Source organism: Dipodomys spectabilis, unplaced genomic scaffold, assembly GCF_019054845.1.
Source record: "Dipodomys spectabilis isolate Male_0828 unplaced genomic scaffold, ASM1905484v1 ptg000108l, whole genome shotgun sequence".
Lineage (NCBI taxonomy): Eukaryota > Metazoa > Chordata > Mammalia > Rodentia > Heteromyidae > Dipodomys > Dipodomys spectabilis.
In genome coordinates, this window is record NW_024870785.1 from 6,198,091 (window position 1) to 6,212,340 (window position 14,250).

Genomic DNA, 14,250 nt, shown 5'->3' on the forward strand with positions numbered 1-14,250 from the left:
CCGGGTTTAGGGGGTTGGGACGTCCGGCTGCAGGTCCGCCTGGGCCAGACGCGGGAGCGCGAGGCAGCGAGTTCGTGGTCGCCGGCCCGACCTTCGTCGATTCCCTCCTCACCCCCCCCCCCACCCCTTCGCCGGAGCCTTCGTTTTCATTTCATTTTTTATTATTTTTATTTCTTTTTCTTCCCCGACTCCCGGCCGTTTCCCACCCCCGGTCCCGGTTCCTCCCGGTCGCCTGGCCGCCATGCGCCTCCGTCATCTAGCGCTGTTCTCGGTCGTGGCGCTGCTTCTCGCCGAGGCCCGCCACGCCGCTGCCTCTGACGTGCTGGAACTCACCGACGACAACTTCGAGAGTCGCGTCTCGGACACGGGCTCCGCGGGCCTCATGCTCGTCGAGTTCTTCGCCCCATGGTGAGGCCGCCGCTCCAGCCCTGGGCCGGGGGAGGGAAGAGTCTGCTGGGGTCCCCCGGGCCGGGCGCGCGAACGGTTGGGCCTACGCCCCGCCGGAGCCCTCCACACTATTCCAACGGGTCTGTCCTCCCCACCCCACCCCCCATCCCTGGGGATCCGGAGGTGCGGGGCCGGGGGAGGGGGGGGGTGCGCCACCCACTCAGGAAGGGAAACCTCGGGGCTCCTCTCCCACCAGGCCGCATCCTATTCACCAGGCACTTCCTATTTGCTGAGGGTTTCACCATCTCGGCCCCCCCACCCCACCCCACCCCACCCGGCTCCCGGCGATGTATTATCTCACTCAGTTCTTCAGGTGACTCAGTGTACTCGATCCCGGCCTGCTATCCGAAAGCCTTAATAGGAAAGAGAATGTAACCCTCAAGTGTGTGGAGGTCCTGGGAACGCTCAGGGTATTTCCCTTCGTCCTGACTCCCTCCACCACCACCACCCCCCCCATTTCACCCCAGGCCCCACTGCCTGTTGGTTTCAAGCCAAGGTCACTCAGTAGCTGCAGAATGGTCATGAGTGCCTTTTCTTGATGCACGCAATTATTATTGTTGTTATTGTTATTGTCCATGGGTAGTGTCCCAGTGGCTACATTAAACCTGGAGAGGCCTCTGTCACAAACCAAAACGTTGGGTGCCTTAGGAATCATTCAATCAGGGGGCTGGGAAGGTGGCTCAGTGGTAGAGCGCTTGCCTTGCATGCCTGAGGCCCTGGGTTCGATAACTCAGCACCACATAAGCAAAAAAGAAAAAAGCCGGAAGTGGTGCTGTGACTCAAGTGGTAGAACGCGAGCTGAGGAGCTGAGGGAGAGCGCCCAGGCCCAGAGTTCAGGCCCCACAACCGGAAACCCCCACCCCCAAAAAAGGAATCATTCCATTAGTCTGCCCTGAGTGTCATAGTTCAAGAAAATGACCAGAAAATGACTCTTCATTCCCTCACTCCCACCCCACAAACAAGTAAACAATGTTGAGAGAAATAACTTCACTTTTGAGTATCCTAACCTAACAAAATGTGAGCTCCTTAGAGAGCAGAACTATTTCAGAATAGAAATCTTTTTTCTTTACAAGGCATGACAAACAGGATTTCTGGCCCTGCCAGCCTGAGTGGTGATGATAATGTCCAAACTATTCCTACAGTACACTTAATTATTTTAACACTTGGAATAGCTCAGTAGATCATGATAATTGCAGTACTGAATTTTTTCTTTTCTGGCACAGTGACCCTTAGCTAAAAACTGATTTCAAAAGTATTAGATTTTTTAAAATTATTATTTTTTTAAGTGTCAGGGCTGGGAAGGTGGCTCAGTGGTAGAGTGCTTGCCTTGCATGCCTTAGGCCCTGGGTGTGATTCTTCAGCACCATTTAAGCAGAAAAAGCCGGAAGTGGCGCTGTGGTGTGGCTCTAGTGGTAGAGTGCTAGCCTTAAGCTGAAGAGCTGAGGGACAGCCCAGGCCCAGAGTTCAGGCCTTATGACCTACCCCCCCCCCCCCCCAAAAAAAAAAAAAAAAGTGTCTTTAAGTCTTATTTTTGATTCTGGGCTTCACTCTTCTAGCCCAGCTGATTTGTCCAGGGTCATGCCCAAAAACTCCTAGGAAGGACTACCTGAATCAGAAGGATATGCAAAAGGCAGCAAGTCAGGTTTTAACAGATTTTGTGTTCTGGCATTGCTGTGGCTAACTGGCAGTATTGGTTACACATATAGTCTCCCTACATCTCAGAAACTCATTCTTGCTTAGAAAGTCTTTCCAGTTACGTAACTATACTGTTACATGAAGGGGAGACAATGACTAGGACTTCTTGGACTAAAAGGAGTCATATAGCAGTTTTAAGAGGAATTGCTAGCCTGGTGCTGATGGCTCATGCCTGTAATTGTAGCTAGTCAGGAAGCTGAGACCTGAGGATTGCAGTTCAAAGCCAGCCTGGACACTAAAGTCTGTGAGACTTATCTTCAGTTAGTTACAGAAAAGGCCAGAAGTGACGCTGTAGCTCAAGTGGTAGAGCTCTAGCCTTGAGCAAAAGGAGCTTAGGGAGAGTATGCAGGCTTGGGAGTTCAAGGCCCAGCACCAGCAAAAAAAAAAAAAAAAGGAATTGCTGGAGAAATGTGTTCTGTTAGACTTGGTTTAAAGCAGAATTAGGGTTAAGGATGTTGTGCAAGACCCCGAGTTTAATTCCCAGCACTGGAAGAAGGCAGGGAGAAACAACTAAGGCTTGTGTGTGTGTATACCTGTACTTGTCCCTAATACGAGGGCTTGAACTCAGGGTCTGGGCACTGTCCTTAATCTTTTTTGCTCAAGAACGTACTTGTGGCTAATTGTAGGTAAGAGTCTCACAGGCTTTCCCACCCAGCTGGCTGTGAACCAGGATCCTCAGATCTCAGTCTCCTGAGTAGCTAGATGACAGGTAATAACTACTAGCAGCTGTCTTAAGGGCATTCTTTTCTACATTTTATTTATTTATTTTTGCCCAGACCAGGCTCAAATTTGTGATCCTCAGGCTTGCACCACCAAATCCAGCTGGTCTTGTCTACTTTAAATTGGCCCCCATGCTGTCCTACATATTCCGTCATGCATTAAACTATTCCAAGAATTGGGTAGATTACTGCTGTGGTGTCTCCTTTCTGGTGGTTAGAAGATAAGGCCATCCTCTGTAATTCCAGCAAGAAATATCGGTTTTCAGAGTGACCAATCTGAAGTTTAGGAAGTCTCCTGTTGATAAGGTGTTTAATTTCTATACATTGAACTGCTTTTATTAACATGTCAGCTGGAAAATGTTTTTCAACTGCTGTTTTGCACAGATTAGGCATACTATTTCTTGTCAGGAACGGTTCAAGAATTTTTAAGTTTAAATTGGCTTATTTTGTTCTGTGCACATTCTTTTTCTCTTAAGGTTTTATCCCCCTGTAATTTTTTTTTTTGTCTTTGGTGCTAATACTTGAACTTGAACTCCAGGCCTCATGCTCTGGCTTTGTGTGACTCAAAGCTTGTAAGCTACTACTTGAGCCACACCTCCACTTCCTGCTGATTAGTTGGAGGTAAGAGTGTCATGGACTTTTCTGCCTGGACTGGTTTCAAACCTAGATCTTTGGATCTGTCTCACTGTTAGCTAGGATTACAGGCATGAGCCACAAGTGCCTAGCCCCTACTTTTAATACATTTAAGATTTCTTTGTAGTGTACTATCTTATGAAGTTAATTATATATTTAGAAAGATAGGATTTTTGTTAATTTCTCTGGGGAATTAAATTTCAAGACTTAAATTTTGGGGGCTAGGAAGGTGACTCAGTGATAGAGTACTTGCTTCACATGCATAAGGCTCTGGGTTCAATTCCTCAGCACCATATAAACAGTAAAAGCTGGAAGTGGCACGAAAGACTTAAATTTTTGTGAAAACTTCTAGAAGATTTTAAGATTTCATCTCTATAGTACTGGGGATTGAAGCAATGTTGGCCTTAGGCTCTACAGTGAGTCACATTCTCAGCAGTGTGCTGACTTCTAGAACAGTAATAAAATTTGACTTTTCAGGAGGCTGAGATCTGAGGGTGTGGTTTGAAGCCAGCCTAGAAAGAAAAGACTTTGCTTTTTTCTTTTTGGCCAGTCCTGAGGCTTGAACTATGGATCTAGGCATTGACCCTGAGCTTCTTTTGCTCAAGGCTAGCACTCTACCACTTGAGCCATAATGCTGCTTCTGGCTTTTTCTGTTTTTCTGGTACTGAGGAATCAAACCCAGAGCTTCATGCATGCTAGGCAAACACTCTACCACTAAGCCACATTCCCAGCCTATGTGAGACTTTTTTTTTTTTTGGAGGGGTCCAGTCGTGAGGCCTGAACTCTGGGCCTGGGTGCTGTCCCTCAGCTCTTGAGCTCAAGGCTAGCATGCTACCACTTGAGCCATAGCACCACTTCTGGCTTTTTTTTTCCTGCTTATGTGGTGCTGAGGAATCGAACCCAGGGCCACATGGATGCAAGGTAAGCACTCTACCACTGAGCCACCTTCCTAGCCCCTATGTGAGACTCTTATCTCCAGTTAACCAACAAAAAGCCAGATGTGGAGCTGTAGCTCAAGTGGTAGAATGCCGGACTGAGGGAAAAGTTATATAAATAAGTTATAGCTGGTGCCTGGCTATAAGTAATATTTAATACAGTGTTTCTAAAGGATAGAAAAAGACTGTGAAGCCAGGATCTGGTTGTCCATACCTATAGTATAGTCCTAGCTGCTCAATAGGCTAAGACCCAGATGATTATGTTTCAAAGGCAGGTTGGGCAGAAAAGTCCCCAAGACTCATCTCCAGTTAACCAGCAAAATGCCAGGATTGGGGTGTGTGGCTCAAGTGGTAAAATGCTAACTGTGAGCAAAAAAGCCTAGTGATAGTGTGAGGCTCTTAACTTCAAGCCACAGTACACACAAAAAAACAGGAAAAGAGGAGAAAAAAAAGACTAGGGGCTGTGTACTTGTGAGGCTGACTGAAGCAGAAAGGTCACCGAAAAAAGCCAGGCACTGGTGGCAAACACCTATAATCCCAACTACTCAGGAGGCTGAGATCTGAGGATCCTGGTTTGAAGTCAGCCTGGGCAGGGAAAGTACATGAAACTTTTTTTCAGTTGGTCATGGGGCTTGAACTCTGGGCCTGGGTGCTGTCCTTCAGCTCAAGGCTTGCACTCTACCACCTGAGCCACACCTGCTTCCTGTTTTCTGAGTGGTTTATTGGAGATAAGAGTCTCATGGAGAAGTGGCTCTGTGGCTTAAGTGGTAGAGCGCTCGCCTTGAGCTGAAGAGCTGAGGGACAGCACCCAGGCCCAGAGTTCAAGCCCCACAACCGACCAAAAAAAAAAAAAGTCTCATGGACTTTCCTGCCTGGGCTGGCTTTGAACTACAATCCTCAGATCTCAGCCTCCTGAGTAGCTAGGATTACAGGCATGACCTACTGGTGCCCAGCCCCTGAAACTCTTTATCTCCAATAAATTACTCAGAAAAAGAAGTGGCACTGTGGCTCAAGTGATAGGATGCCAGCCTTTAGCACCAAAGTTCAGGGACAGTAGCCAGTCCCAGGACTAGAAAAAAGGGAAAAAAAAAGGAATGGTGATGCATGGCTCAAGTGTAGAACACTGAAAAGCCTGAGCATGAGAATCTAAATTCAGACCTCAGTACATCAGCTCTTCAGCTGAAGGCTAGCACTCTACCACTTGAGCTACAGCGCCACTTCCGGTTTTCTGGTGGTTTATTATAGATTAGAGTTTCATGGACTTTCCTGCCCAGGCTGGCTTTGAGCTGAGCTGCTCAGATCTCAGCCTCCCTAGTAGCTAGGATTACAGGCATGAGCCATTAGCGCCTGGCTCAGTAAAATTTTAAAAAGAAAAGGACAATTTGGCTGAGTTAGTGCATGCCTGTCATACCAACTAATTGGTAGCAGAGTTATAAGGATTTTGGGTTAAAAAGTTAGATGCCATCTTTTTTTTTGATGGGTGCTGTCCTTCAACTCTTCACCTCAAGGCTAACGCTCTACCACTTGAGACACAGTGCCACTTCGGACTTATTCTGCTTATGTGGTGCCAAGGATTCAAACCCAGGGCTTCATGCATGCTAGGCAAGCACTTTACCACTAACCCACATTCCCAACCCATTCCTAAGCTTTTGTGCTCAAGGCTAATGCTCTGCCACTTGAACTACCTTCCATTTTCTAGTGGTTAATTGGAGATAATAGTTTCAAGGACTTTATTGCCTGGGCTGGCTTCAAATCAAGATCTTCAGATCTCAGCCTCCTGACTAGGATTACAGGCATGTAAGCCACCTGCACCTGGCTTGAGTGATTCCATCTTAACAACAGGCATGGTGGGCCATGCCTATAATCCCAACTATGTGGAAAATGTTGGTAGGAGGATTGCTTTATTAAGGCCAGCCCTAGGCAACTCTATAAGACCCTGTCTGAAAAATAGCCTAAAGCAAAAAGCATCAGCCTACCAAGTGTGAGACCCTACTTTCAAACCCTACTACTAACAAGAAAAAAAAGTTTTTGCATAGTATAAAATGAAGTATTTAATATTTTTATATATGTTCTTATTTCCCTCCTGCCCCCTATTCTTTCAACATCAAGATTTAGCTTGCAAGTTACTTTTACTAAATATTAAGCTTCTGATTGTTGAGTGAATATATGTTGGAATTCATTATCATCTGTGGATTCTTGTTTTAATATTGTCTAGGGATAGGTAAAAGAGGTTGTGGTTAATCTTGATGGGTCTCTTAACTTCTGATGTCCTTAAAAGTCCATTTCACTTGAATTTCTGATTGAAAAGGGTAGTTTCTGCCAGCCTTGTTGGAGCTCTCTTGTGCATTTGTTGGCCAACAGTGGCTTTTGGTCTGGGCCTTGTGGCTTATACACACCTACTTTCTTCCCAGATTTCATAGGAATTTACCAGGCAGATTTTTTGTGTGTGTGTGAAAGTTACTGAGTTTAAACTCAGTCTTGGCTTGCTAGCCAGTCATTCTGCCTCGTAAGCCGCATCCCTGGCTCCTTTCACTTTAATAGGGTGTACTTGTGTGCACGCACCAGTACTGGGGCTTGAACTCTGGGCCCCATCCTTTTGCTTAGTTTTTTCCCTCAAGGCTTCAAGTGCTTCACCACTTGAACAACACCTACTTTTGGCTTTCTGGCTTTTTTTGGTGCCAGTCTGGGGCTTGAACTCAGGGCCTAGGTGTTGTCCCTGATCTTTTTCTGCTCAAGGCTAGTGTTCTACCACTTTGAGCCACAGCGACACTTCCACTTTTCTGGTGGTTAATTGGAGATAAGTGTCTCATGGACTTTACTACCTGGGCTGGCTTGGAACTGCAGTCCTCATGAGTAGCTAGGATTACAAGAGTGAGCCACCTGCACCTGGTGGCATCATGAATATTTTTAATGTGTTTATAGAGCTGACAAATTTTATACATGATGTATTAGCCTTAACGGTTACCACAATTTAACAAAGAGCACACCTGTAATTCTAGTACCTTTGAGGCTGAGGCAGGGACATCATAAGTCAAGGCTTGACATGAGATCCTGTCTAAAGATGGTAAAAATGTCAGCAGAAATCTCTATTTTGTTTATTCTCATTTCTGCCACACTGGTCCAGTTTTTCATTATCTGCCCATGGTAAATAAATTATCTCCTATGAGGCTTTGTTCTTGCTGCTGCTGCTTTTTCCTTTCCTATAAATTACTGTCTGGTGTAGTCATAATGCACATATGTGTGCATTTATCCCTGAAAACAAAAGCTTTCTTACATCTCTAAAGGCATCTATTATTTTCTTTTTTTTTGGTCGTGAGGCCTGAACTCTGGGCCTGGGCGCTGTCCCTCAGCTCTTCAGCTCAAGGCTAGCACTCTACCACTAGAGTCACAGCTCCACTTCTGGCTTTTTTCTGCTTATGTGGTGCTGAGGAATTGAACCCAGGGCCTCATGCATGCAAGGCAAGCACTCTACCACTGAGCCACCTTCCCAGCCCCAGGCATCTATTATTTTCTATATCCAAAATGCCTCACCTTTTTCTTTCTGAACCTGAACCTAATTAAGGGCCCAGTCTAACCTCTTACTGCTATGTAACTCATGCCTATAAGTTTTCAAGAGGACCATAATTGGAGATCTCCTGGCAAAAAAAATTAGCAAGACCCCATCCCAACAAACAAGCTAGGTGTGGTCACATCTGTAATCCAAGCTAGGTAATTGGGAACATCACAGTATGAGACTAATAAGGTATTGGTGGCTCATGCCTCTATTCCCAGCTAGTCAGGAGGCTGAGATCTGAGGATCACAGTTTGAAGCCAGCCTGGGCAGAAAAGTCCCCATGTGGCTCAAAGTGGTAGAACACTAGCCTTGAGCAAAAAGAGATCAGAGACAGTGCCCAAGTTCTGCATTCAGGCCCCACAACCGTAAAAACAAAACAAAACCCAGTATATCTGAAACCTTTTTTGAACCTCTTCCCCATCCATCTTGAATTTGTGTTTCGACATTGGTCCATTATCATTTTCATAAATATATACATGACCCTGCATTGTGTGGTATTAGGCTTTTTTCCCTGCCTGTGTTCCTTTGTCAAACTCTGGTAATTTTTAAATAAGACTCCTGAAGACTAAAGAGCCTATAATAAATTTTACAGTTTTTTTTTGTCAGTCGTGGGGCCTGAACTCTGGGCCTGGGCGCTGTCCCTCAGCTCTTTAGCTCAAGGCTAGCACTCTACCACTTGAGCTACAGTGCCACTTCTGTTTTTGTTTGTTTGTTTGTTTTGTTTTTTTTTAATGTGGTGCTGAGGAATTGAACCTAGGGCCTCATGCATGCAAGGCAAGCACTCTACCACTGAGCCACCTTCCAGGCCCTTTTATAGTTCTTGTCTTAAATTATTTCCAAGTTACTAACCATTCATTACTTGATAGGATAAGTTGAGACTACTGACTATGAAATCTATCAGCTCATATTTCTTCCTTATTCTTTTTCTTCTTTGTCTTTTCTGTTTGTCTGTAGAGAGGTTACAGAACTCCTCAAGCTTCTCAGAGTGATCCCTTTGCAATTCATTGGCTTTTGAAAAGAGGATGTGCAGCTGATGCTAACTGTGCTTTGATAAGAGCATATTTTACACCCCCAGCTGTGCATGTACAGTGCACCTGTGGGACTGTTTGGACTTTCTGGGTATTGGAGCAGGTGCTTCTGTTGGCCCTCTGGGAATAGTATTCTTGTTTATGTTTTTAATTAGTTCTTTTGGCCAAGTGACTATAAAAATCAGACTTTGATCTTAACTGTATCAACTGTGTTGAACTCAGTTTGGGGGGAAAAGGGCCATCAGTAAGCTGCTAGAGTACATTTCATTCCACTACTTCCTCAACTAGGACTTCTGCCCATAGATCCATATTGAAAAATTGGAGAAAAATCACTTGATGTTGATATGTTTTTCTTGTTTTTAGCAATCCTGAGGATTAAACTAAGGGCCTTGTACTTGCAAGGCAAAGTCTCTATTATTTCAGCTACAACTCCATCCCATTGATTAGTTTTAGTTAGGGTCTCACTTTATGCTCAGGCCTGCCTGGACTGTAATCTTTTTTTATTCTGGCAGTGTTGGGGATTGAATTCATGTCCTTTCACATGGTAGACAAGCTTTCTACTACCAAGCTACATACTCCCTCAATCAGATAATTCTAGGAACTACTACATTAGGTCTTGATTTTTTTTAAGGAAAAATGCATCTTTGGGAACTGTTACCAGAATTACTGATTTTTTATTTTTATTTTTTGCCAGTCCTAGGGCTTGAACTGAGGGCCTAGGCACTGGCCCTGAGCTTCTTTTGCTCAACGCTAGCACTCTGCCACTTGAGCCACAGTGCCACTTTTGGCTTTTTCTATTTATGTGGTACTGAGAAATCGAACCCAGGGCTTCATGCATGTTAGGCGAGCCCTCTACCACTAAGCCACACTCCCAGCCCTGATATTTTATTCTTCGTTTTAGCCTTACTAATTGTTCAAAAAGACATGAGCCCTTTCCCTCATTAATGTGGAATATACTTTTATGTTCTGAGAGCTCTGGTTTACTTAGCAATAATGATAGTGTTTTTTGTTTTTGTTTTGTCGGTTGTGGGGCTTGAACTCTGGGCTTGGGTGCTGTCCCTGCACTCTTCAGCTCAAGGAGAACACTCTATCACTTGAGCCACAGCGCCACTTCCAGTTTTCTAGTGGTTTATTGGAGATAAGCGTCTCACAGACTTTCCTGCCTGGGCTGACTTTGAACTGTGATCCTCAGATCTCAGGATTGATAAGCCAGGATTACAGGCATGAACCACCAGTGCCTGGCTATCAATAATGATATTGTTGTTGTTGTTTTTTAATTTAATTTTTTTTTTGTGAACATACTGTACAGAGGGGTTACAATTACATGGGCAGGATAATGCATACATTTTTTATCAAGCATTGCAGCCTCCTCCTTTGTTTACCCTTCACATCCCTTCCCTACCTCCCCCCTACTTCCCCACCACCCAATCCTCTCCCCTCTCCCCCCCTAATAATGATATTGTTAAAGTTATATTCTTCCTTTTGGAAGCATAGTCCAGTGGAAGTATGACTCAGGTGTAATGTATGCCTACAATCCCAGTTACACAGGAGGCTGAGGCAATTTCAAGTTTTGCATGTTCAAAGCCAGCCTGGGCAACTTCAGTCCTATCTCAAAAATCTAACAGGACTGAGAGATGGGAGATGGGCTTGATGTTGTACACCTGTAAGCCTAACATTTAAGAGGCTGAGACAGGAGGATTACAAGTTCAAGGCCAGACCTTAGGTCAAAAAAAGGTGGAAAGCCACCCACTGGTGGCTCACACTTGTAATCCTAGCTACTCAGGAGGCTGAGATCTGATAATCATGGTTCAAAGCCAACCCAGGAAGTAAAGTCCAAGAGACTTATCTTCAGTTAACCACTAGACTACCAGAAGCTGTGCTGTGGCTCAAAGTGGTAGAGCTCTAGTCTTGAGCAAAAGAGCTCAGGAACAGTGCCCAGACCTGAGTTCAAGCCCCACCACTGATACCTCCCCTGCAAAAAAAAAAGTGGAAACCCAGGCACCAGTGGACCAGTGGATCATGCCAGTAGCTACTTATCCTAGCTGAGATGTAAGGGTCACAATTCAAAACCAGCCTGGGCAGGAAAGTCGGTAAGACTTATCTCCAGTTAACTACCAAAAAAGCTGGAAGTGGAGCTATGGTTCCTAGTAGTAGAGTACTAGCCTTGAGCAAAAACACTCAAGAACAGTACTGAGACCCTGAGTTCAAGCCCTCGGACCAGCACAAACAAAAAGGAGGATGAATGGGGGAATGGAAGAATAACTCAATTTGAGACTTTTTTCCTAGAGACAACATTAGCAGATTTGTAGGGTTAGTCAGCCTAAGGATTTGGCTTTCTCTTTATATAGGTGTGGACACTGCAAGAGGCTTGCTCCTGAGTATGAAGCTGCAGCCACCAGATTAAAAGGAATAGTCCCATTAGCAAAGGTGAGTACAGGGCCACTCAACCGAAGGATATGAAGTATTCTAAAGAGTAGCTATAAGTTTAACAGTTTGCGCTGCTTTTAAGTGCTAAGAACAGTGAAGACTAGTTCCTGAGGAAATGTACACCTTGCCTTTGGCATTACTTGTAATGAACAGAATATTAAAACTAATGAAATTGCCAGGTGCTGTAGTTTGAAGCCCGCCTTGCCAGGAAAGTCCATGAAACTTTTAACCAATTAACCACTAAGAAGCTGGAAGTGGAGGTATGGCTCATGTAGTCGTGTGCCAGCCGTGACTGAAGAAACTGAGCAAGATCATGAGTTTGTGTGCACGTGCTCACACACACACACACACACACACACACACACACACACACATCTCATTGTTAAGAATTGGATGGACTTTTGCTGTTTTTCTGTCTTTTTTTTCCCCTTGTTTGTTCATTTACGTGTCTTTGAGAGTGTAAGGGGGAACAGAAAGGGAGGGACAAGAGTCTCCTGGGGACTTTGCTGCCTGTAGTATAGCTCAGCCTGAGTAGTAATCCTAGCTCATGAGTAACTAGGATTATAGGCATGAACCACCAGTGCCTGGCAGCAACTTATTCTTTTTGTTGGTGGTGGTGGTGGTGATTGTGGGGCTTGAACTCTGGGCCTTGTCATTGTCCCTGAGTTCTTCAGCTCAAGGCTAGTGCTCTACCACTTTGGGCCACAGCACCGGTGACATTGGAGATAAGCATCTCACAGACGGGGCTGGAAAGGTGGCTCAGTGGTAGAGCGCTTGCCTTGCATGCATGAGGCCCTGGGTTCAATTCCTCAGCACCACGTAAGCAGAAGGAAAAAAAAAAGCCAGAAGTGGTGCTGTGGCTCAAGTGGTAGAGTGCTAATCTTGAGCTGAAGAGCTGAGGGACAGTGCCCAGGCCCACAGTTTAGGCCCCACGACTGTACCCAAAAAATAAATAAATAAAAAAGAATCTCACAGACTTTCCTGCCCAGGCTGGCTTTGAACTGTGATCCTCAAATTTCAGCCTCCTGAGTAGCTAGGATTACAGGCGTGAGCCACCAGTGCCTGGCTCACAATTTATTCTTCTTTTTTTTTTTTTGGTCAGTCATGGGGCTTGAACTCTAGGCTTGGGCACTATCCCTCAGCTCTCCAGCAATTTATTCTTTACATGTTCTGGACCAAAAAGGATAGAGATGCTTTAAGCACTAAAAATTCCAAGGACAAAATTTAAATACTTTGAACATTTTGGCATTTTGTATGAAATCATGGATTTTGAATGGGGCTTGAACTCTGGGCCTGCGCTCTGTCCCTCAGCTCTTCAGCTGAAGGTTGTATTCTGCTTTTTTTTTTGTCGGTTATGGGGCTTGAACTCTGGGTTTGGGCGTTGTCCTTGTGCTCTTCAGCTCAAGGTAAGCGTTCTAGCACTTGAACCACAACACCACTTCCGGTTTTCTGGTGGTTTATTGGAGATAAGAATCTCACAGACGGGCTGGGAAGGTGGCTCAGTGGTAGAGCGCTTGCCTTGCATGCCTAAGGCCCTGGGTTCAATTCCTCAGCACCACATAAGCAAAAAGAAAAAAGCCGGAAGTGGTGCTGTGGCTCAAGTGGTAGAGCGCTAGCCCTCAGCTGAAGAGCTGAGGGACAGCGTCCAGGTCCAGAGTTCAGGCCTCACGACTGGACACAAAAAAAAAAAAAAAGAATCTCACAGACTTTCCTACCCGGACTGGCTTTGAACTTTAATTCTGAGGCAGTTATTTGAGGAATAGAGAAAAAACTTGCAACAGGGATTTTGATAACAGTAATTTCTATGGGCCTTCGATCTGTAGGTTGACTGCACTGCCAACACGAACACCTGTAATAAGTATGGAGTCAGTGGATATCCAACCCTGAAGATATTCAGAGATGGTGAAGAAGCAGGTGCTTATGACGGGCCTCGGACTGCTGGTAAGGATCCTGGATTATATCCTGCAAACCAAATTTATTTTTTTTCCATTTCATTATTTTTGATGCAGTTTTACTATTTAGCCTAATCTGGCCTCCAACTCTCTATGTTGAATTTTGTTGGTTGAGGGTGGCTGGGCAGTATTGGGGTTTGAACTCAGGGCCTTGACCTTGCTAGGTAGATGCTCTACCATTTGAGCCATGTGTACTAGGCTTTTCTGTTTCTAGTTGTTTAGATAGGGTCTCATGTTATGTCTGGGCTGACCTGGATTATGATTGTCCTCCTCAAGTAATTAAGTACTTTGTTTTTTTGTAGTAGAAACATGAAAATGTGTTTTTCTACATAAAATACTTAACAGTGTTTAAAAAAAATTCCTCCTAAGAGGTCAGTTTGGTTGCTAACAAATCTTTATACATGAATAGGTTATGTAAGTAATACAGAAAATACTTTGAAATGGATAGAAGCTTAGGTATTTCTTCATCTCAAGTTTACTGAATACCTTTTTTTTTTTTGCCAGCCCTGGGGCTTAAACTCAGGGCCTGAGCATTGTCCTTGAGCTTCTTTTTTTGGGGGGGGGGGGGGGGGTCCGGTCGTGGGGCCTGAACTCTGGGCCTGAGCGCTGTCCCTCAGCTCTTCAGCTCAAGGCTAGCGCTCTACCACTTGAGCCACAGTGCTACTTCCAGCTTTTTCTTTTTGCTTATGTGGTGCTGAGGAATCGAACCCAGGGCCTCAGGCATGCAAGGCAAGTGCTCTACCACTGAGCCACCTTTCCAGCCCTTTAATAGTTTTTTTTATTATGAAAATACCATACAGAGGAGTTACAATTACATGAGCAAGGTAATGAGTACATTTCTTATCAAGCATTGTTGCCTCT

At 44.9% G+C, this 14,250-nt stretch overlaps 2 protein-coding genes across 3 annotated transcripts in view; one reads left to right on the forward strand and one right to left on the reverse strand.

The window, feature by feature from the left end:
- The first annotated feature begins 40 nt into the window (after window positions 1-40).
- The window catches only part of Pdia3 (protein disulfide isomerase family A member 3), a 24,400-nt gene continuing 10,190 nt past the window's right edge, over window positions 41-14,250 (forward strand). The window contains exons 1-3 of the mRNA XM_042687417.1: window positions 41-408; window positions 11,359-11,437; window positions 13,261-13,378. Coding sequence (XP_042543351.1) covers window positions 242-408; window positions 11,359-11,437; window positions 13,261-13,378 — 364 coding nt within the window. The 5' untranslated portion in view covers window positions 41-241. The remainder of the gene's footprint in view (window positions 409-11,358; window positions 11,438-13,260; window positions 13,379-14,250) is intronic.
- Ell3 (elongation factor for RNA polymerase II 3) overlaps window positions 12,863-14,250 on the reverse strand; it is an 18,888-nt gene continuing 17,500 nt past the window's right edge. For both annotated transcript variants that reach the window (XM_042687419.1, XM_042687420.1), the window contains exon 12: window positions 12,863-12,875. The gene's annotated coding sequence lies outside the window, so the exon portion shown is untranslated. The remainder of the gene's footprint in view (window positions 12,876-14,250) is intronic.